This window comes from Schistocerca piceifrons, chromosome 4, assembly GCF_021461385.2.
Source record: "Schistocerca piceifrons isolate TAMUIC-IGC-003096 chromosome 4, iqSchPice1.1, whole genome shotgun sequence".
Taxonomy (NCBI): domain Eukaryota; kingdom Metazoa; phylum Arthropoda; class Insecta; order Orthoptera; family Acrididae; genus Schistocerca; species Schistocerca piceifrons.
In genome coordinates, this window is record NC_060141.1 from 189,486,670 (window position 1) to 189,511,729 (window position 25,060).

The window sequence follows — 25,060 nt, forward strand, 5'->3', positions numbered from 1 at the left end:
TGCCCAAGTGTTACCATCATCAAATTGTCCTTTTTCTTTACAATGACAATCATATTATAATAGACATTCCTACACTGGCCTATGACATCCCATTCCAGAATCTGATTCACCTCACACTTACTGCTTCCCTATCAGAAGTTGTGATATAGTGTAGTTTTACTTGTATGGACCCTTGCTGTTTTATTTGATAATGTATTCAAAATCAGCAGCTTTGCCAGGTTTGTTGGAGAAGATATCCACGTAATGCCCCTGTAACTTGCAAACATCGTCTTTCTGCTCACTATTAATACCTTCTATCAGTTCCACCATATCTCTAATTTGTTCAGTCGTAGGTCCTACTTCACTCCAGCTGTCCATTCCTTCCATATGTGCCACTTGTTGCGCGTATCTTTGAGCATCACTCTATGTCTTTTACCCTTCAAAACAAACTTGAAACACTTTTCCTCGTCATTTAGCGACAAGTTATATTTACACAGAAAATCAGTGCCTAAAATTACATCTTTAGTCAATCCATTTACAATGAAGCATGTCATGTTAAACTTATAATTGCCACAAATAAATTCTATAAGTATATTGTGTTTCACTGGCTTGTGTAGCCAATTTGTGGAACTCTGATTTTCAATCCCATCACTGAAAAAATTGTCGATGTCTTTCTCCTGATTTCCTTACAAAACTTTCTGCTAAGCTGACACATTACTCCCTTAGTCTAAAAAAGTACATACTTTTTCTTTACCCAATTCTGTTTCTATAATAGGCTATACATTTTCAATACATCCGCTCTTCAAGCACTTTTCCCACAATAACTCATTTTGAACATCTCTTCCCTTCTCTCCCAAGTATAACACACACACTTCACCTTCAACCCAGTCATCATTATCATGATTTTCTACTGTTAATTCCTGGATTAAATCATTAGTCCTTGGTTTACCTTCCCTCCTCTCCAGTTTCTTAATAATTTCACCTCTTTCAGTTTACCACATAAATCTACATTCTCTACAAGCCTGGATATAGAATCGCCAATCATCTATCACATAATTATTCAAATTTTTCTTCCTCCAGTCAACACTTAAATCATCATATATCACTCTCATCAAGGGTAGAAACAACACTAATAACCTTCTCCACAGCATCAATACTACACCTATTTAGTCTCAATAATTCTTCAAAATCATAGTCATCATTGAATAATTCATAATATAGCTCCTCCACTCCTAATTCTTCTAAATAATCACCTTCATCTCTAATGTACCATTCTGTACCCATATCCTTAAGTGAAATTGATGGCTCTTCAATACAAGCTATTCTATTTTCATCATTTACATCCAACATATTCATTAAATCCTCATCCCTATGAATTATCATTGGTTCAAGTCCCCTTAAGGAAACAAATCTATATATGCCTTTCTCTGAAGCATCAGTTTGAGCTGTCACATTATTTTCACAATAAAAGTCAGTACCAATAGCTCCATTTACAACTGAGTCATCTGCTTCCACTGGTACATTAATACATCAATCTTCAGCTGATGGATCAATTACAATGTCACATTCACAAATACAAACATTTACATTAATATCCTCTGGTTTCATTGAATCATTGGCACAAACTGATTCTTTCTTGGACTTCCCAACAAATTGTACATGTTGGGTCTACTGCTGACTCTGATTTTGGCTCTTCCATTTTTTTAAATATTATTTCCCTTGAAATCATCTTCCTCTTGCATATGAAACAGATTATTTAGTCCATATTGCCTATGTCAATCACCTTATTGCTTCCAAACCTTCCTCCTTTCCTTCTGCATGAATTGAGCCCTGTTTCCCATTCTCTCATACCTCCATTGATTTCTGTAGCCTCGTGTCTTTCTCTGAACTCAAACAGATTGCCATCTCCCTGAGCCTGAGATGTGGTGGTATCTAGTGTTTTGAATTTATCTCATGAAATTGTGGTCAATGCTAATTCACCCCCTCAAATCTCTGATCTCTTTCATGATTTCACCATCTTCCCATCTATGTAGTTTCTACTTTGAAAATTATTCCCATTCTGCATGTCATAATAATAATTATTATTATTATTCTGGTTGTGTCCATGAAAATTCTTGAACAATACCTAAAAACTCGTCAGTTGATTGTGTCAGACTATGAACCACATCCCTTTGCAAGTATTCTGAAAACCTTCTCTTAAGAGTAGTTACCTCTGTTAAAGTATCTAAAGGCCTGCTTATGTATGTCAGTTCCACATGCCAAATTCCCACAGACAAACCTCAAGGTCATCCAAGAATTCAATCTGTAGTCCAGTTTGTTTGGCCACACTCCAAATTTTATTCAAGAATTCATTTACAGACACCTCATAAGTAGTAAAACTACTACTCATACAATTTGTCCAGGACTGTACTTCTCCTTCTAAGAACCTTTACACAACTTCGATCTTTGCAATATCTGATTTACCTGTCACAAATTAATACCTACACACACAGCAATAATTAACTTCATTGTATGATATTTATCTTCATTAGCAACACTGCTTGACATTACCTACTCCACCCTGTGGTACATTTGTTGTATTTGCAACTTGACTTGTTGCCACTGCATCCAATTCCACACCCATCTCTTCAAGCTATTGTTCATACTGCTGTACTCCTGCTTTAACACACTGAGCAATTATGTTTTTACATTTGATAACTCTCCAGAATAATTGTGAAAGACTTGCCTGCCATGACCTGGAGCTCATTATACCTTCGTACACACTCCCGCACACAATTCATTGTGCAATTACCCTATTTGTGTATCTACTAGACTATCTATTGATTCCACTTCAGTCAGTATGGCACCCATTTCATCTGAAAGTTTTTGCATTTCTGTTTGTACACTAGTTAGTTTTTTTCTCCATCATGACCTCCATTTCTCATTTAAGGTTCCCTAGATTGTCTTTTAATTCAGACTATACCTTCCCTACCTCTGCCTTCTCACTGTTGATGCAAGCATTTCATATCCATTCTTAAATTATAACACTGATGTTCATATTATTCATTTCTACTTTTACATTTTGTTAGGGTGAAAATGCACATGGTGGTAAATGGGAATTAGTGATATTGACCCTTACAGGTAAATTGATACTGTGAGATTACGTGTGTTGGTGTTCATAGAAATATATATAAGACTTGAGAGTTGAACTGTGGAAGACTGTGTTTAAATAATGATAGTTATAGGTAAAAGGAATTTAGGTTCTGTTTGGACACGTGCAGTGAAATATGTTGGAAATATTTATGTTGGAGATATTCCAGGGACCCGGGATAGCTGGACGTGACATCAGAGTAGGCAGGGTGTCAGAGCCCACAGAGCAGTACAGCAGTCCATGGTGAAGTTCCTTCATCGTGGGTCTCAGCAACCAGGGAGATCTATATATAACAACCAAATTTGACTCAAGACCATAAGGAGACTCTGTTCTTGTTACTAGCTGGTTGTATGAAGATACTGCCAATTGGACGTTAAACTGAAGGGTAATTGAGATAATTTGTGAGCCTATCAGCTCCTATTACTTCATAACTGTAGACATTTCACAGGAAAAGTGTGGTGGAAGACAGGGTCCCTCTGAAACAAGTAAGAAGACTGCCTCAAGAAAGAGAGAACCCTCATACATGGTGACAGTGTATTTGTGTAACTATGAACATTAATAGAGACAAAATATGATGCATGAAAAAATACAAACACATGTACAATGCTTCACAGAAGTAAAGAAGATGAATTAACCAGGCAAACAATATCTGTTGACATGTAATGCAAAAATTCACAAAATAAACCTAGGTATAAAAATGTGTTACAAATCTACAAAGTTCAGTTATTATTGCAATAATAAAACAGACATTGATAGAATTATATATTGTGTTAATTATGACCCAAGAAACATTAAGAATCACACTAAAGTTACTACTGAATCTTTTCCACTCTGTTATACAATACAATATTAATATTTACCAGTGCAAACCATATTTTTCATAATTCAAGAACAAATTAACCATAGTAACAAGAACCAACAACATGCTTGCCATGCACATAAACAACCAGCAATGCATTTATTCACTGATAATATCACAAGTTGTGACATTTGTTTCTACAGATTGCTAAATATGAATTAAGCAATACTTCAGTACATTTTCAGCATGCCAAATAGTTGTGACATTTGTTTCTACAGATTGCTAAATACTTCAGTACATTTTCAGCATGCAAAATTAAAGCCTACAAAGAGATGCTGAATACATGTACATTAGTTGTCTGCTTCAGCACACAGCATCATGGCCACATCGTAGCAGTAGTGGGCACACAACCCAACCATCTATGTCAACACCTCACAGCAGTGTGATGCTTTGTTTGCGGGTGTACATCAGCATCTACCTTTCCAATTATAAATACTTGGTGCGTCAAAATTGAAATATGTTTCTTTGTTTGTATAGTGATAAATATGTTGTGCTAAAAGGAATCAGTGCATAACTGGAAATCAGTGACTAATAGACAATCTCCAATCTCCAAAATTGTTTTAAAGTCAAGGATATACCTGTTTAATTCAAAAGTATAGCAATAAATTTATATCAATATATTAAATATATAGTATGTGAGTTTACAACAATGGGCCTCACAGGAGCTCACCAAACAGCCGAGGCAATTGCATTCATGCAACATATCAAAGGAAAATTTTCACAGACAAATCATGATTTTGACAGATGGAATCAAATTGCCATCGGGTTACAGAGACAATGACAAATCAGATGAATAACAGTTTTACCCAATTAGATTCAAGGTTGAATAACCAGATTACAACAGATAGAATTAAATACCAATAATCTTAGGGCACAGGTCAATGGGAGACATTTACATCTATGAATACTATGCAATTCACAATTAAGTGTGTGGTAGAAGGTTCATCGAACAATCTTCATGTTATTTCTCTACAGTTCCACTCTGTAACACTCTGTAACAGCAGGCAGGAAAAACAAGCACTTAAAATCTTTCTGCGCAAGCTCTGATTTCTTTTATGTTATCACAATGATCATTTCTTGCTATGTAGATCAGAGCCAACAGAGTATTTTCACATTCGGAGGAGAAAGTTGATGATTGAAATGTCACGAGAAGATTCTACCACAATGAAAAACACCTTTGTTTTAATAAATGCCACCTCGATTCATGCATCATGTTCATTGCATTCTCTCTCCTATTTTGTGATAATACAAAATGAGCTTTCCTTCTTTGAACTTTTTCAGTGTCCTCCATCAGTCCCAACTGATGCGAATCCCACATCACACACCAACGTGTACACAGTCTGTTTAGTCTGTATGTTGTATTTTTGAAGTGTTCTACTGATAAATCACAGTCTGTGGTTTGCTTTACCCACATTATCTGTGTCTTTGTTCCAATTTAAGTTATTCATAACTGTAACCTCTAAGTATTTAGTCGAATTTGCAGCCTTTAGATTTGTGGTGATTTATCGTGTAACCAAAATTTATTGGATTTCTTTTCATAATCATGTGGATATCATCACATTTTCCATTGTTTAGAGTTAACTGTCACTTTCTGCACCATACAGATCTTTGTCTAAATCTTTTTGCAGCTGGTTTTGATCATCTGGTGACTTTACAAGATGGTGAATGACAGCATCATCTGCAAACAATCAAAGAGAGGTACTCAGATTGTCTCATATGTCATTTATGTACAGCAGACACAGCAGGGGGCCCATAACACTTCCTTGGGGAACGCCAGATATTATTTCTGTTTTATTCAATGACCTTCTGTCAGTTATTATGAACTGTGACCTACCTGACCGTGACTCACAAATCCAGTTGCACAACTGACTTGATACATCATAGGCATGCAATTTGATTAGAAGGCGTTTTTGAGGAAAGGGTTGAAAGCCTTCTGGAAATCTAAAACTAAGGAATCAATCTAACCACTCATGCTGATAGCACTCATTACTTTGTGAGAGCTTATTTTGTTTCACAAGAATTATTTACCCTGAGTCTGTGGTACAAGTCATTGTTTTCTTCAAGATAATTCATTATGTTTGAACACAGAATATATCTCAAAATCCTCCTATAAATTGATGTTAGGGATATGGGTCTGTAATTCAATGGATTACTCATATTTCCTTTCTTGAGTATTGGTGTGACTTGTGCAACTTTCCAGTCTTTAGGCACATATCTTTTGATGAGTGGTTTAATATCATTATTAGATATGGAGCTATTGTACCAGCATACTCTGAAAGGAACCTGCCTGGTACGCAACTTGGGTTGGAAGCCTTGCCTTTTTAAGTGATTTAAGCTGCTTCAATACACCAAGGATATCTACTTCTAAGTTACTCATGTTGGCAGTTGTTACAGATTGAATTCTGGAATATTTACCTGTCTTCTTTGGTGAATGAGTTTCAGAAAACAGTGTTTAGTTACTCCACTTTAGTGATGCTGTCATCAGTGACATGATCATTGTTATTGAGCAGTGAAGGTATTGATTGCTTCTTGCTGCTGGTGTACTTTACATACTACCAGAATCTTTTTGGGTAGACTGGAAACCAGACTCAATCTAAGGTTCAAACACATAAAAGAAACAGACATGCAGTTGGAATTATTAGACAAGGTAGGGTCAGTTACAGCACATAAATTTCATTATGACAACCCAAGACACAACTCCAAACAGTGGAAAATGGGTTACTGAAGACTAAAACAAATGGGCAAAAACTGATAAACAGATATATAGAAACAATATCATTCTTAATTAATGAAACTGTTGTTCACTTACAAACACAGGAATGATGCAACAAGCACAGACAGACTAAATTACATTTACAGCCAAATAATACCTCACAAACACAAGACATCCCACCTTGAGACTTAGTAGTCAGACCAGCAATAATTAGGTTGATGACTTGTAACAATATCAACAGATTCCCACATTTATTGTCCAAGAGTGATGATACACCCACTCAATACTGCCCACAACAAGAAAGAAAGAGTAGGAAAGAGGAGACACATCCCAGTAATGTGTGATGATTTTATGTCAACATTTAGTAAAGGACTCAACCATAAATTTTCTAAATTTGCTCCAGGCAGAGATATATATCCTGTGTTATTCCTCAAGGCATTTCAAGGCATGTTACATGGTATGTTGTGAGACCACAATAAAATTAGATCTGTGGTCAGTTATTTATCATGAAACGCAGCACACTGGGGTATGCAGAAGGAAGATGATTTCAAATCTTCAACTGATTTTGAAAGAGAATTCAAAGCTAACTAGTAGATTGAGGGAGCACAAAAGAAACTTCACTTGAAATTACTGTGGTCAAAACCATATAAGAGTAATGAACGGTAGGATTCAGAGATTTTGTTGAATGTCAACTAAGCAAGGAATATGTATTAAAGTTCTTATCAGCTGCCTACCTTGTAGAGTATAAGTTATTAAGGAAAGACTGGGGAAAAGTTAACAGCCTTTTAGAATATTTGAAACAGCTGTGTACAATAGGAAGCCACTAAGAACTTTGGAACAATAATCACAAACACAAGATCAAGGACAGCAGACAAGCCCAAGCTAACAGACAATTCACAGGACAAAGAGAAACGCATATAATAACCTACATAACAATAGATCAAGATGCAGATGGAGATGCTAATTGAAGTAATCCTGACTCTCAAGACTTTCTTAATAACATGCAGAAGGAAAAGTGATAAGCTTCATAAGAGATGCTCGATCATCGGAATCTCGTACGATTTGACATGATAAATGTAACATGTTACTGAATGCTTTATCAGATGGGAATCAACATACAACTAGAAATTACATCCGACCAAAGCTATGAAACACAACAGGTGAGGTACCAGTTGATATAATTATGGATTCAAAGAATTTTCTAATGCTCTATAATTTGATGAATGTATTCCCAGCATTGCTGGTCACTAGAGTGAAGTTGATGGGAATGACAGGCAGAAATCTTAATTTTTCTGTTGGTTCATTTAAGTCTATTTACATGATATTCCTTGTATCTGTTTTAAACATCCCTATCCTTTGGGAATGGGCTGGTTATTATATGTTCATTTATTAGCCATTCAGTACGTTTACCATGCAACTGACTTCATCAAAATACATTTTACATATTTTTAAAAGTATAGTTGTTACTAGTTTTACATTATACACTATTCATATACATACATACATACATCTTTTTAGTACTTAGTAATTTTTACATTTTACACTTGTCATCATTTTACATATACATAAATACATATAAATACATAAACTTCTTACTAATCAGAAGATTTCAGTAATAATCAGTATACAGTTTACATTCAAGAACTAATTATACAGCTTTACACATTTAGTTAATGATATTTCGTATTTCACAGTTTATTTCGTTCTAGAATTAATTGAACAGTTTTAAACATTTAATAAATCATAGTTACATTATTTCATTGTTTGTACATTCCTTCCAAATTACTTCGAAGATATTCTTCAATTGAATGGTATGCTTTATTTTTAAAACACATGTCTAATACCGCCTTAAATTTAAAGAGGGTGAGGGTTTTGACTAATTGTGGCAGTTTGTTATATAACTTATATTTAGGCGTTTGTGACTGTTGTGTGTCAGTGACAACCTAGAATACAGTACATCAAGCATGTAGTTGTTCCTTGTGCTGTGCAAATATAAATTCATTCTCTATGTAAATTGTTGTATATTAACAAAGATGATGTGACTTACCAAATGAAAGTGCTGGCAGGTCGACAGACACACAAACAAACACAAACATACACACAAAATTCAAGCTTTCGCAACAAAGTGTTGCCTCATCAGGAAAGAGGGAAGGAGAGGGAAAGACGAAAGGATGTGGGTTTTAAGGGAGAGGGTAAGGAGTCATTCCAATCCCGGGAGTGGAAATATGTCTGCTTGTGTCTGTATATGTGTGGATGGATATGTGTGTGTGTGTGCGAGTGTATACCCGTCCCTTTTTCCCCCTAAGGTAAGTCTTTCCGCTCCCGGGATTTGAATGACTCCTTACCCTCTCCCTTAAAACCCACATCCTTTCGTCTTTCCCTCTCCTTCCCTCTTTCCTGATGAGGCAACAGTTTGTTGCGAAAGCTTGAATTTTGTGTGTATGTTTGTGTGTCTATTGACCTGCCAGCGCTTTCGTTCGGTAAGTCACCTCATCTTTGTTTTTATATTTAATTTTTCCCACGTGGAATGTTTCCTTCTATTATACTGATATATATATATATATATATATAGAGAGAGAGAGAGAGAGAGAGACTTTGTAGGGTCATTACATTTAATTGGCTGAAGTGCTCCTTAAAGGTTTCTCTTGGACCCAGCCTTTGTATACATTTCATTGCATTTTGCCATTTGAATAACAGTTTGTGCCTGTTGAATTACCCCACAACAGAATCCCATATTGTAGCTTTGACTGAAAGAATCCATAGTAGCAAAGCATCAATAAACTTTTACTAACAGAATATCTTAGTTTATATAGAAGGAATATCACATGTGAAAATTTGCCTGTCAGGTAGCTTATATGGTCAACAACCTTTGGTCTATTTTAAGTCCCAATAGTTTGACGCTGTGATTCTCTTCTTTCCGTACCTTCAGATTAAAATAAATTTCCTCCATTTTGTGTTGCTTATACGTAACACGTTAGCAATACACCACACACTATATGTTTCAAAAAGTTCATTATTTTTGCCTACCACCTCTTGCATACTCTCCACTGTGGAGACCATGGTCATATCATCAGCATATAAAACATTTTTGCACACTATATAGTTTGAGAAGTCATTAACGTAGATAATAAAGAGGAAGGGTCCAAGAATGGAGCCCTGTGGAATACCTCTCTTAATTTTCATTACTTGTGATCTTTCACTGTTCACATACACTAGCTGTTGCCTGTTATTTAGTAATGATTTAATCAAATTAAGTGGTTTGTCTGCAATACCATAATATTCTAATTTTTTAACAATCATCTCATGTGATACTGAATCAAATGCTTTGCTTAAGTCTATGAGTGAGAGTTGCACAGGCAGTCAGTTTCCTTTGAAAAGCACTGGGAATTTCAGTAGTCAGGGTTTCAATAACATTTATGGTTGATTGATTATTCTAAATCCAAACTGGCTGTCATTAAGTAATTTATTGCTCTCAAAATACATGTAAATCTGTGTGTGTGAACAGCTCTCTATGATTTTGGCGAGTATAGGGACAATTAATATTGGTCTATAGTTATCTGGTATCTCTCTGTTACCCTTTTTGTATATGGGGAATGGAACCATAATTTTAATGCAGTCAGGGAAATTGCAAGGTAGAGTAGAGGAGTTCAATTTCCTTAATTATACCCTTTCTTACAAAGTTACTTAATCCATAGGTCTTCTGTTCTAGAGTTGTTCAGCTTGTTTACAGAGATATTTATATCTGCAGCAGTTATTCTACTCCAGTTAAGTCTTTTATATTTATTCTGTGATTGCAAAAGAAAAGTTAAACATCACTTTTTGGTGCATGGGCATTCACTGAATTTATGAAATGTTCGTTGAGAGTGTTGCAATTGATATGGTTACTGATTTCTTCCTTCCCATGTTTATCTCACTTTTAACTACATTCCAGGCAGCTTTACATTTGGTTTTAGAATTTAAAATATACTCTTCATTTGCTTTCATTCTTGCTGCTTTAATTTCAGATTTGGATATGGATATTTTTCTTAAGTTTATATAACTATTCTTGTTTTCTTTACTGCCTTCAATTTTGTCCTTCAGCATGAGTAGAAGGATTCTGATTTTATTGAGGTGCGAGGTGTACTACTTTTTTGTGTGTTGTGGTTTATGCATATTGCTGGGGTTATATCTCTCAGTAATAAGAGGGCAGTTACTGTAATTTATTTTTTATATTGGATACGAATACAGAAAAGCTTTCATTTATATCTTTGTCAATGGTTAGTATTCTAGCCCATTCTATTCTACTCAGTTCATTTCTCATTACTTCAATATTCTCTTCCTTGAGAGCTCTGTATGTAGTTAGCATCCTGTTACCATGAAGTGTCAGATTTCCAATTTTGAGCCATATGCCATCATGTTCAGGTAGTCCTAATTTGATGGTTTCCCACTCGACTTGATTCCTACACACATTGCTAGTTATATTGTCAAGGCATTCCTCCATTCTGGTCAGTTTTTCATTTAAGCAGTAATAATTCATTGATCTTAAGATATTTAGTATGTGTACCCCAGTTTTTCTCTTTCCTCTTACATCTATATTAATGTCTCCTGTAATAAATGTTTTATATTGCTTATATTTGGCAGTCAGTAAGATTAATTCAGAGAGTTTTTCTGTGAACTTCTCCCCATCAGAAGCTGGTGGTTGGTAAACTGTTGCAATAATGACTTTCTTAGTGTGTGTAACCAAGGCAGATGCTTCAAAAAGTCCTTCAACAGACAGGCTTGTGAGGTCTATGACAATATTTTAGATTCAAATTTTTGTTAATATAAATGGAAACTCCGCCATGGGCATTGTTTGATCTACAGTGGCTCATTGTCAGTGAGTAGCCAAATGGTACAAATAAGCTTATTTCTGCCCTTTTAATCCAATGTTAATTCACACAGAGAATGCCATATTTAATTTCCTCCAACAAGTACTGTAGTTCACTGACTTTGTTTCTTAGGGACTGTACATTTATATGTAATAAAAGTAATTCATCTTTGCTGCAAGGTGGTACATTGCTTACATTGGGCTTAGTTTGATTATTTACTTTAAGTGTATATTTTGTATTGTACTCTGAGGCTCTTTGTTTTGACCCAGTCTGACACATTTCAGGCTTGGTCAGCCTTATATGTTTCCCTGATCCCATTCTGAGTTTTGAGACATATGTCCTGGATTGCTGATACAAGATAATTTGTTGTTTACCATACTATGTACTTTTGGGCCATCACTGTCTTTCCTATTCCACTTAGGCCTTGACCATGTCTCGTATCACTAGTTCTTCAGCAATTACAATTGTCAGAGGGTTGATGGCTACAATTGATACATTCCTTAGTATCTAAAAGCATTACATTTTTAAACTGTTTGCAAATTCTTTCAAAATACTTGTTAGCTTTGTTTATTTCTAGATTCTAAAGTTATTTTAGACTTTTGTATGGGATATATTAATTTTTCCATATGTTGACCACCACCAACTTATATCATTACCAACTGATCCCCAGAAACTAGTCACACAAATGTAATACTCACAATGAAAACTGTGATACATCAGAGATACATAAGGGCCCCACATATTTGGAACTGATGTCAGTGGAAGATATAGTAGCTAATATTGATAAATGATTATAACTTAATGCAAAGGAGAAAGTAAATACTATTCAGTTGCTTGCCAGTCATAAAGAGATATTTTCACTGAAACCAGTAATGATTAATGATTTTATATGCACTAAAAATAAAACCTCATGATCCATTCTATGTGAGACCATACAATTTACCAATAGCATTGAAGGACATGGTAAGACATTAAATAAATAGGATGACAGATTGGGATATAATAGAAATATCTAACAGTTCTTATAATAACATACTGGTTGTCATTAAGAAACCAGATGGAACAGCCAGGCTAGTGTTCGCTGCAACAACACTGAATAGGACATTAGAACCAGATGGAACAGTCAGGCTAGTGTTCGATGCAACAACACTGAATAGGACATTAGAACCAAAAAGAGACAGACCACCCATAATAGGTGAGCCGCTGACAAGATTTGCTGGGCTGCACTACAGTCCTATGGATCTAACATTTGGACATTGGCAAATTAAAATACATAAGATACCACACTAACATACAGCATTTCTATTTGAGTGTACAGCTTATCAATTCAAGGTTCTACTGTTTGGATTGAAAGTATCAGTATAGCTCTTGATAAGCCAGTAAGAGATTATCTAAAACACAAAATCCTGGTATATATAGGGTGGTCCATTGATAGTGACCGGGCCAAATATCTCACAAAATAAGCGTCAAACAAAAAAACTAAGAATGAAACTTGTCTAGGTTGAAGGGGGAAACCAGATGGTGCTATGGTTGGCCCACTAGATGGTGCTGCCATAGGTCAAATGGACACAACTGCATTTTTTTAAACAGGAACCCCCATTTTTTATTATATGTTCGCGTAGTATGTAAAGAAATATGAATGTTTTGGTTGGACCACTTTTTTCACTTTGTGATACATGGCACTGTAATAGCCACAAACATATGGCTCACAATTTTAGACAAACAGTTGGTAACAGGTAGATTTTTTAAATTAAAATACAGAATGTAGGTACGTTTGAACATTTTATTTCGGTTGTTCCAATGTGATACATGTACCTTTGTGAACTTATCATTTCTGAGAACTCATGCTGTTACAGCGTGGTTACCTGTAAATACCACATTAATACAATAAATGCTCAAAATTATGTCTGTCATCCTCAATGCATTTGGCAATATGTGTAATGACATTCCTCTCAACAGTGAGTAGTTCGCCTTCCGTAATGTTCGCACATGCATTGACAATGCGCTGACGCATGTTGTCAAGCGTTGTCAGTGGATCACGGTAGCAAATATCCTTCAACTTTCCACACAGAAAGAAATCCGGGGACGTCACATCCGGTGAACATACAGGCCATGGTATGGTGCTTCAATGACCAAGCCACCTGTCATGAAATGAAAATGAAATGCTATTCAATGGCACTTCAACTGCATGTGAGCTATGTGCCAGACATCCATCATGTCATAAGTACATCGCCATTCTGTCATGCAGTGAAACATCTTGTAGTAACATCGGTAGAACATTACGTAGGAAATCAGCATATACTGCACCATTCAGATTGCCATCGATAAAATGGGGGCCAATTATCCTTCCTCCCATAATGCCGCACCATTCATTAACCCACCAAGGTCGCTGATGTTCCACTTGTCACAGCCATCGTGGATTTTCCGTTGGCCAGTAGTGCATATTATGCCGGTTTATGTTACCACTGTTGGTGAATGACACTTTGTTGCTAAATAGAATGTGTGCAAAAAATCTGTCATCGTCCAGTAATTTCTCTTGTGCCCAGTGGCAGAGCTGTACACAATATTCAAAGTCCTCACCATGCAATTCCTGGTGCATAGAAATATGGTACGGGTGTAATCGATGTTGATGTAGCATTCTCAACACCGACGTTTTTGAGATTCCTGATTCTCGCTCATTTTGTCTGCTACTGATGTGAAGATTAGCCGCAACAGCAGCTAAAATACCTACTTCAACATCATCATTTGTTGCAGGTCACGGCTGATGTTTCACATGTGGCTGAACACTTCCTGTTTCCTTAGATAACGTTACTATCCGGTGAATGGTCTGGACACTTGGATGAAATCGTTCAGGATACCGAGCAGCATACATAGCACATGCCCGTTGGGCATTTTGATCACAATAGCCATACATCAACATGATATCGATCTTTTCCGCAGTTGGTAAATGGTCCATTTTAACATGGGTAATGTATCATGAAGTAAATACCGTCCACACTGGCAGAATGTTACGTGATAGCACGTACTTATACGTTTGTGACTATTACAGCGCCATCTATCACAAAGCAAAAAAAGTGGTCCAACTAAAACATTCATATTTCTTTACATACTACATGAATATGTAATAAAAAATAGGGTTTCCTATTTTTTTTTTAAATGTAGTTGATATCCATTCAACCTGTGGCAGTGCCGTCTAGTGGGCCAACACTAAAACCATCTGGTTTCACCCTTCAAAGTAGACGAGTTTCGTTCTTTGTAGTTTTATCGTTTGATGCTTATTCCGTGAGATATTTGGCTCGGTCACTAACAATGGACCACCCTATATAGATGACATAGTAATAATATTGTAAACATGGTAGGTTCACACATACACATTGGATACACTAATACTTGATTATATTCACTGGGAATTACCCTGAAATTAACTTAATCTCAAGTTGGTAGAAGTCAAGTTAAATTTTCAGCACACGTGATAAATAGGGAAGGAATAAGACAAGATCCACGTAACTCATTTGTGATTAGTAAAAATCTGCAACCATCAAATAAAAAACAACTATGGGGATATTTAGATATGGCAGGGTTTTACAGAAAGTTTTTGAACAAATTAACCCTAAATGCATGGCACAAGACAAAGTTATTGAAACAAGTTATTGTGGCAAAAGACACAAGAATGCACAGCCATTTCCAATTCTTAGCTACCAGGGATGGTTTAGTGTCAGCACCAATATTGGTGCATCCCAATTTCAGTCAACAATTTTATCTCACAACTAATACCTCAGGTTACAGCATGAGGGTCCAACTGTGCCAGGGAATATGATTGGGTGTTACAGTTCGCCGGCCGGTGTGGCCAAACTGTTCTAGGCGCTTCAGTCCAGAGCCGCACTGCTGCTACGGTCGCAGGTTCGAATCCTGCCTTGGGCATGGGTGTGTGTGATGTCATTAGGTTAGTTAGGTTTAAGTAGTGTGGAAAATCATTTTGAAGCAGCAGCCGTGCAGCTGCATGAAATACAGGGAAAAGTCATAGTCATAGCAATATACAGACCACCTACTGGTGATGCAGACATATTCTTTAACCAATTAGAAATACTGCTTAACACTCTGTTCACCGATAGAGCCACTGTAGTTGTGTGTGGGGACTTCAATATTAATCTTATGAGTGAAAGTAGGCTAAAAGACAAGTTCCTAAACCTGTTATGTAGTTTCAACCTGCTTCCACACACACACACCCACAAGAATAACAAATAATACAGTCAGTCTTATTGATAATATATTTTCAAATGTAGGACGCACAGAAGTTGAAGTAACAAATAATGATTTGGGATTATCAGACCACAATGCTCGTCCTCAAAATTCCTTCAATGCCACTGAAAGAGAAAAAAACACACTTCATGTATAAAAGAAATTTTTCTACAGAGAACTGTGTGGAATTCATAAATATGCTAACTAATGAGGCTTGGGCAGAAGTAATATCCCTAACAAATACAAATGATGCATATAACACATTTTCTTCCATTTTCATGGGATATTTTGAAATGTGTTTTTCAAAAAAGCTGTCAAAAATCAGGTCACATGGCAATACAAAGCCAAGTTCTTGGATCACAGTTGGCATCAAAACTTCCTGTGGAACTCTAAAGAGACTAATTTCTAAAATGAAAACATCCACAGACCCACAATTCATAGAATATGTCAGGAATTACAAGAGGGTATACAGAAAAGTAATTGCTAAAGCAAAATTCATGAGTAATGATAGTTTTATAAGACAGTCTGAAAACAAATCAAAAGCCATATGGGGTATTGTGAAGACTGAAATGGGGAAGAGTTGTGAAAACCAGGACATTAGCCTCAAAAATTTTAAAAATGTCTGTATTAATAAACAAGATTTACCAAATTATATTAACAATTATTTCATAAATGCATCAACTTCATTAAGCTTAAAATTTACGAACGAAGAAAAACCTGAATATCCAAAAACAGCTTGTAGGATGAGGGTAGAGCCAACAAATGAGGGTGAAGTGTTGAAAGTGATACAAAGCTTGAAACCCAAAATGTTGGCTGGCATAGATGAGGTGCCTGAGTCAATCATAATAAGGACAATACCACAAATCGCAAAGCCCTTTGCACACATAGCCAATTTATCATTCAGTGAAGGAGCTTTTCCAGAGAGGCTGAAAATTTCAAAAGTGAAGCCATTACTTAAAATCAGCGACAAGTATAAGGTAGAAAACTATCCCCCAATATCTCTCCTCCCAGCATTTTTAAAAATATTATAAAAACTGATGAGCACCAAATCAACAAATATCTAAATGACCATAATTTACTTAACAGAAATCAGCATGGCTTCCAAGCAAGTAAAAATACCGAAACAGCAGTAGTGTGCTACACTGAACAAATAATCAAAAATCTAGAAAAAGATTATAGTGTAGTAGGAGTAAATTTAGACCTCTCCAAAGCTTTTGACACTGTGAACCAGGACATTCTTTTAGAAAAATTGGAAGCATTGGGTATACATGGGATAGGAAAAAAATGGTTTGAATCATACCTAAAAAACAGAACACAGGTTGTAGGACTGAGATCAACTTACTCCAACCACAAAATAAATTCAGTATCAGAGGCAAAAAATGTAGAAATAGGAGTACCACAAGGCAGCATCCTAGGGCCCATACTGTTTCTTGTCTATATAAATGATTTTCACACCTCAGATGATGCAACCAAAGCAATAATATTTGCAGATGATACTAGTGTGATAATAAGTGCACCAAAGCAATTGCTACCAACAACTGCTGATAAAGTACTAAATTACATCCACTCTTGGCTCAATGCAAACAGGTTGACATTGAATGTAAATAAAACAAATTATATGCAGTTTGGGAAAAGATGTCAAAATATAAATCTCGATCTGGTGTGGGGTGACAAAGCCTTAGACAGAGTGACATCCACAAAATTGCTGGGGATTCATGTGGATGAAAACTTAAATTTTAATGACCACGTAATAAAACTTGCACAGAAACTTAATTCAGCCTGTTTTGCTCTCAGAATTATTGCAAATGTTTGTACCTCAGAGGGTGCCAGAATGGCATATTTCGGCTATTTTCAGTCTCTTGTCACATACAGAATAATATTTTGGGGTTCCACAACAGGGCGCCTAAAACAAATTTTTTTGTTGCAGAAGAGGGCCGTCCGAATAATAACTCACAGTCATCCACAGACACAATGCAAACCCATATTCAAAAAGCTTAGAATACTTATTATACCATCATTATAGATATACAAATGTGTATTGTATGTCAGGACACACATTGCAGATTTTCAGACAAATGCCGACTTTCATAACTTCAATACCCATAATAGCGCAGCACTCCATACTCAGCGAACAAAAAGAATACTCTATCTGTACCTAATCATTCATTACATTTACATACTTAAAGGACAGCTGTTGTGTGATGTGAATATATACTTAAGCAGTGGTGTGTATACAAGGACTTGCCGTTTAGGGAGGACAAAACTAAAGCCTTATGAAAAACAGACTATGCATCTAAAATAAAAAGCAGGGATGTATATAGGCTATATTAATTTCATTTTATTATTATTAACTTCATTGTATTATTTTGTTTTGTACTTTTTTACATATATATTGTTTGTGTCCCATTTCTTTGAAATGGCTTACATTTACCCTTGACAACATCCATACAATATTTATTGTCAACGGATGGATAAATAAAATAAATAAATGAATAAAATAATAAATAGTTCTAATGTCTAGGGGACTGATGACCTCAGATGTTAAGTCCCATAGTGCTTAGAGCCATTTGAACCATTTGTTACAGTTCAACAAACACCTATAGCATCTACAAGCCATAGTATGCTCACACATACAGAAAAAATTATGGCATAACCAAAACAGGACATTAGCCATAGTATGGGATTTTAAAATGTTTAAACAGCTATTGGCAGGGCAGGAGATCATTATCCATGGTGATCACACATCATTAATATTTCTCTTAAAAAGTATGTTGCTACACAGATGGCTCACGGCATGGGCAACATTCTTGCAGGAATTCAATTGTTCGATGAGTTACATCAAAGGCAATGAAAATAAAGTACGGGATGCATTATTCCAGCTTCCAATAGGTTTACAACCACAAGAAGATGTCAAAGAACATGACACTTTCACAATATATCTTTTGAAAACATATAGTTTAAATAAGAATGTTATTTATTTGTGTCATAACTTGCAAACAGGGCAAAGCAAAGACCAAGTACTTAAACACATTCAACAGTTAGAAAATGGGAGCAATGAGTTAAATACCAGATGGAAGATTCACAGAGGGATAATGTTCCACAAAAGTTTCTCTTTGAGTAACTTGTTGCTGTGTTTACCGTTCAACCATACTGAATTAATAACAAGGTACGTACACACAGGGTATGGTCACTTTGGCCCTAAAAATGTACCTTGCACATTAAAATGTATTATTAGTTTAAAAACATGCACCAACAAGTTAAAAAAATTTACAACAGTGTGAGACACGTCAGACGGTGAAAAATACAGATGATAAAACTGCACACCTTATTTCATCCCATAATACCTAATGAGTTAGTAGGATTTAGTAGCAGCAGACTTCTACAGCCCATTGCCTTGGGGACAGGGAGATATGATGTCCATTTTCATCATCCTGGAACACCTAAGATTTCATTGTCTGTTCAATTACCTAAAATTGCATTGTCTGTTCAACCAATTTAGATTAAGAATACCAGGCAGTGGTATTAAATAGTACACATGAAGGAACCCTTAGTAGATAAGAAGGGGTAATCTAAGTCAGATCTTTTGGAATGATATATCTGGGTTTCTAAAAGGAAGAGAATGTAGGTATTTATGGCATAGTTAAAACTTCATGGATAGAATCTTTTTGCTTAGAATAACAACAATGATAAATAGGGTTAACATAAGAAGGCCATTAGAGATGGAGAACAAGATCAGATTAGGGAAGGATGGGCAAGGAAATCGGCCATGCCCTTTCAAAGGAACCATCCTAGCATTTTCCGGAAGTGATTTAGAGAAATCATGAAAACCTACATCAGGATGGCCAGATGTGAGTTTGAACCATCATCCTCCCAAATGTGAGTTCATTGCACCACCTCACTCAGTAACATAACAGACCCACTGGATGTGTGATAGGTATGACAGTATGTGGACATGTACTAAAACAGTGAGAATCCTATAAAATAACTGTGTATCTAAGAACCAGGGACTTTGTTGAGGAGCAATGAACTTTAGCAGCTATTCTACATGAATAGAGGGTTTATGAACAGACAGTTGCTCTCAGTAGTAACATAAGATGTAATTGGGGTAAGACAATGTAGGGGAATAAGCATATGTTGAGTAGTAATTAAGTAAGTTATGGGATACTCTCAGTTATTTCAACATGTATGCAAGCAGGCACAATCATGAAACCTTGATGGGTGGCAGATGTAATGGGTGCAAACACACATGGTAGTAAATTGGAGCAGGTGATATGCACCCTTACTGCTGAATTGAGATTGTGAGATCATGTGTGTTAGTGTTCATAGAAATATATATAACATTGAGAATTGAACTGTAAAAGACTAGGTTTAAGTAATAATAGTTATAGGCAAAAGGGGATAATGTTCTGCTTGGATTGGTGTGGTGATTTATGTTGGAGATATTCCAGGGCACCAGACAGTAGCACATAATCTCAGAGCAGGCAGGGCCTCAGAGTCTGTGGAGTAGTGCCACATGCAATGGAACTCCATCTATGGTGAAGTTCCATAATCATGGGTTTCAGTAACTTGGGTCTACTAACAAAACAGAAGTAAAATTGACTCAGAACCATAAGGAAAGTTTGTTCTTGTTATTACTTGATCGTATGAAGTTATTATTGATGAGAAGTTGAACCAATTTGTAACTGGGACAATAAACCCTATTTGTGAACCTATCAGTGCCTCTTACTTGCAGCAACACTATTCATTTCACAGGAAAAATTTCGTGGAAGGCAGGGTCCCTCCTAAATGAGTAACAAGATTGCTTCAATGAGAGAACCCTCACAATATGAAAGACTAGAGTTTAAATCTATGAATGCTTGCTTTATCCATGACATCGTATTTTCCCCAATTGCACTTTCCCTATCAGATTTCGGACTTTCTGGCACACTTGTGTTCTGTGACCCACACGTGCTCGGTGATTTCTTAATCACTACACTCTCCAGTTCTGATGTCAGCCCTGCGAAATCACACAATTAGATTCTTGGTATCAGTGATTAACTTGTCTGTCATTCTGCCTGTTGTTGTGATGCTGCTGTAATCGTAGGGAGATGCACCAAAGTTGCTACCTTCACATTGGATGCTGTAGATGATGGTGATGTCTGCAATGCTGTCAACATACTCACTGCTAGCTGCTGTTGACTCTTGTGTATCAGAACTGCGGTGCTGCCTGCTTCTTTCTTCTTGCTTGCCATGCGCCTCTCTTTTCTTTTTTTTAATTTCTGATACACTTCATGTGCACACAAGCTGCTGTGAATCTTTGGTTCCAAGCCCCCATGCAATACTGCCTGTCATGTACTGGCTTCAAGACATAGATCACTGCAATATCAATCTCATTTGTGGTTGCAAATGGAGAAAACTGTTTTCGCTGGAACATGTTTTAGTCACAAGAGAATGATTTGACAAATACCGCAACTATTTCACAAAAGCCTACTTACAACAGTTCAAGAATCAAAAAAGTGAGGTATCTAGGAACATATTACACCTTGTTTCATTTTGCTCCCATAAGCACCACCAAGACAAAATTACAGTAATTACAGCTCACATCAAGGCATTCTGACAGTTGTTCTTCCCATACTTCATAGGCAAATGGAAGGGGACGGAACCCTAATGCATGTTATAATGGGAAGTTCCCTTATTTATGCACTTAACAGTGGTTTGTGATTATGTATGTACATGTAGACATTCTAGATGGAAAGTACATAATGTTTATTAGTACTAATGATGTATACCTGTATATTGGCAAAGTGGATATGCACAGACATTTGAAGGTTTACAAGTTGACTGTTCTCATAGATGGAGGACACAATATAAACCAGTAGTAGAAAAGGATTGACATCAGTGTTACAGGTCACTGAGCATGTGAAACATGGTTTTTTTCTACAAAAATAATCTGTTAAAATGAAATTAATGGCATTACTGTACTTATCTGTGATGCAAAGAAACTTAAAACTGTGTGCCAGATAGGATCTCAAACCCAAGGCCTTTGCCTTTCACAAGCAAGTGCTCTACAATCTAAGCTATGAGAGCATGATTCACCACCCAACCTTCTCATAGCTTTACTTCCACCAGTATTTAATCTCTCACTTTCCAAATCTGTGAGAACAAGTCATGAATCATGCTTGGGTGCCTCATTGGTAGAGCACTTGCCCATGAAAGGTAAAGATCCTGGGTTCGAGTCTGGTTCTGTACACAGTTTTCATCTGCTACAATGTTTCATGTCAGTGCACACTTCACTGCAGAGTGAAAAATCAATCTGGGACTATCATGCAGTTTGGAAGATCCAAATGTCCCTACCACTCAACGTAATACTGACCAAAATTGAAGCCTCCAGGCCACTTTACAGTGGAACAGATTAAATACCTAAATGACACATAGGGTAACCATGCTTGTATTTATCACAAAAGCTTAGGAAATTCTGTTACATGCTGAGTTTCCAAATAGACTGACAGTTCCTGGCAGTGCACCAAGAGGACAGACTTTTTTGGTCAACAGTATCAAAAATCAACATCTGATCGGATGCCTTCTCAGACAAGTATCAATTCTGCTTCAGAAGGCAAAAGAATGTCAGCATGTTGGCCAACAAACATACAGGACAAATACACTACCATCACTGTTAGAGGGACACTGAGTAGTGTGTTAAATACTCTAACCTTGAAGAGGGAGTTGATAATGTCTGTCATGAGTATCATGTGAAGTTATGATGGAAGAATAGCTGATTTATACTGCCAATGATGTAACAATGTTTTCATTTCAATTGTGGTAGAAATATGGAATACTTCATGTGACAACAACACTAACCTGCTATAGTGTAGTCAAACTGAGATTTCATAAACAAATGCATTATCGCAGGAGAGCTTCTGTAAAGTTTGGAAGGTAGGAGACAAGGTACTGGCAGAAGTAAAGCTGTGGGGACGGGGCGTGAGTCGTGCTTGGGTAGCTCAGTTGGTGGAGCACTTGCCTGCGAAAGGCAAAGGTCCCGAGTTCGAGTCTCGGTCCAGCATATAGTTTTAATCTGGAGGAAGTTTCATATCAGCGCACACTCCGCTGCAGAGTGAAAATCTCATTCTGGAAATGCATTATCTGCTGGGAAAAATACACACAAATACATAATAAATAATTTAATACCGCGTTTTCATTTTCTGCTTTTGTCGCATCTTGGTGCTTCCATTACCGGTATGTATAATGCAGGACTCTAGACACAGGTAACAGAAAATAATGAGAAATTAAAATATCAGATTACACTTCAACACAGAAATGCAGCCACACTACACATCAGTTTATCATCATAACCAAGATTTCTCTTCCACATTTGTTGGCTTCATCAACTTACAGTCTAATTGTCACCTTCCAATCTAACCTACAACTTGAGCTATACTACAGGTCATTCCATCACCACAACCTAGATTTCACATACATGATATAAGAAATATGGGCCCATACAGGCTGAGAGATGTTGAAAACAGTTGGTTGATCAGTTGATTTGGAAAGGGGGGGGGGGGGGGGGAAGAAATAGTGAGGTCATCAATCCCATCACATTAGAGAAGGATGGAGAAGGAAGTTTGGCATGCCCTTTCAAAGAAACCATTCCAGCATTTGCTGGAAGCGATTTAGGAAAATCAAGGAAAACCTAAATTGGGGTGGCTGGACATGGGTTTGAACTGTCATCCTCCCAAATGTGAATCCTATGTGCTAACCACTGTGCTACCTTGCTCGATGAAAATGTCTTCTATCCTCAGGTATACAGTCAGTGTAGGAAGGAAGTCGGCCACGCCCTTTCAAAGAAACCATCCCAGCATTTGCCTGAAGCAATTTAGGGAAATCAAGGAAAACCTAAATTGGAATGCCCGGATGTGGGTTTGAACTGTCATCCTCCCAAATGCGAGACTTGTGTGCTAACCACTTCACCACCTTGCTTCATGAAAACAGTCCTCTAGCCTCAGATGTACAATCAGTGAAGTGACTTCCTAAGACTCTGCACGCTTGTATGAGTGAAAAGATATTCCAGAAATTTCTTAAGGATTGTTTTATGTAAAGACAGTTTTATAGCATAGAAGAGTATATGCATAAATAAAAGGATACCTTTTATTACCAGTAAGTATGTAAACACCTATCTGAAAAATAATAACGAAAAAAATAATCAGAACTGAAAACAATGTAGGCATCTTACATTTTTGTATGACTGTACTCTTGACTCAGTTAAAAAGATGTGTAAATAACTAAGACTTAAATAAAAATCGAGGGAAAAAAGTATACAACATTACTATTATGTTTGCCACTTTGATGTTTCATAATGTATAGGCTACATATTGCAAAATATTTCAGTAAGATGACTTGCTCTATATTGCAAATGCACAATCTAGACATAATGTAATAAAATGGGGACAAATATAAGTCAGTCAATCAGTGTTAATATTGCCTTTGAGATGAAATCCATCACCAAAACCTAGATTTTATATTTTAACACAGATAACGTAAAATCACTGTATGTCAACAAAATAAACAGCTGTAAAAGGTAAAAGCAGAAAATGAAGTAAGGGACATCCACACAATATCACAATATGAGTAAATTGTTTTTATCTTGTCACCACAGCCAAAATTCATATTTCAGATGAAATCTTTAGTAACACTCAGGATAAAATGTGTAAATGTGCTATATATTTATAAAGAGTGTGGTGAAACATCTTCCGTAATTCCAAGGTTTTTTTAAAAAAAAAGAGAGAGAGAGAGAGAAGATGGATCAACAATAAGGACTGAATAAGTCTTTGAATACATGGAATTTACATTCAGTTAGTACAAATTGTAATCTGTAACAAATTCTAACCATGCCGTGGATGGGTGAAAAATGTGCTGATGCTGTGGAATAATTTATGGTAAACATTTATTCTGTTTTCACTGTCCAACATGCTTCCCAGAAAGCTTGATATCAGAGGAGGAAGTCAATATGGTTTTTGAACTCCAGGAAACATTTATGCAGTAAGGCATTCATTTCAGCAGCCTCCAAAGAGACATATATTCAAAATCATGCTAGAGCTCTTCAGTTGTGAATGTGCATGGAATTTTGCAACAGGACTTGCAATTTCATCCATACAAGATGGTCTTTGTTCAACAATTGTTTGAACATGATCATCACATTTGTGTGAGGTCATGTGCAAACACCCTTGAAAATGTGCCTGAAGGTGCTGTGTTCCTTTACAGTGATGAAACACATTTTCACTTATTGGGATGCATAGATCATTACAATTTATGATGTTGAA

General features: G+C 36.4%; 1 protein-coding gene across 1 annotated transcript in view; it reads right to left on the reverse strand.

The window, feature by feature from the left end:
• Positions 1 to 4,045: 4,045 nt before the first annotated feature.
• LOC124796460 overlaps positions 4,046 to 25,060 on the reverse strand; it is a 63,148-nt gene continuing 42,133 nt past the window's right edge. The window contains exon 2 of the mRNA XM_047260683.1: positions 4,046 to 5,646. Coding sequence (XP_047116639.1) covers positions 5,546 to 5,646 — 101 coding nt within the window. The 3' untranslated portion in view covers positions 4,046 to 5,545. The remainder of the gene's footprint in view (positions 5,647 to 25,060) is intronic.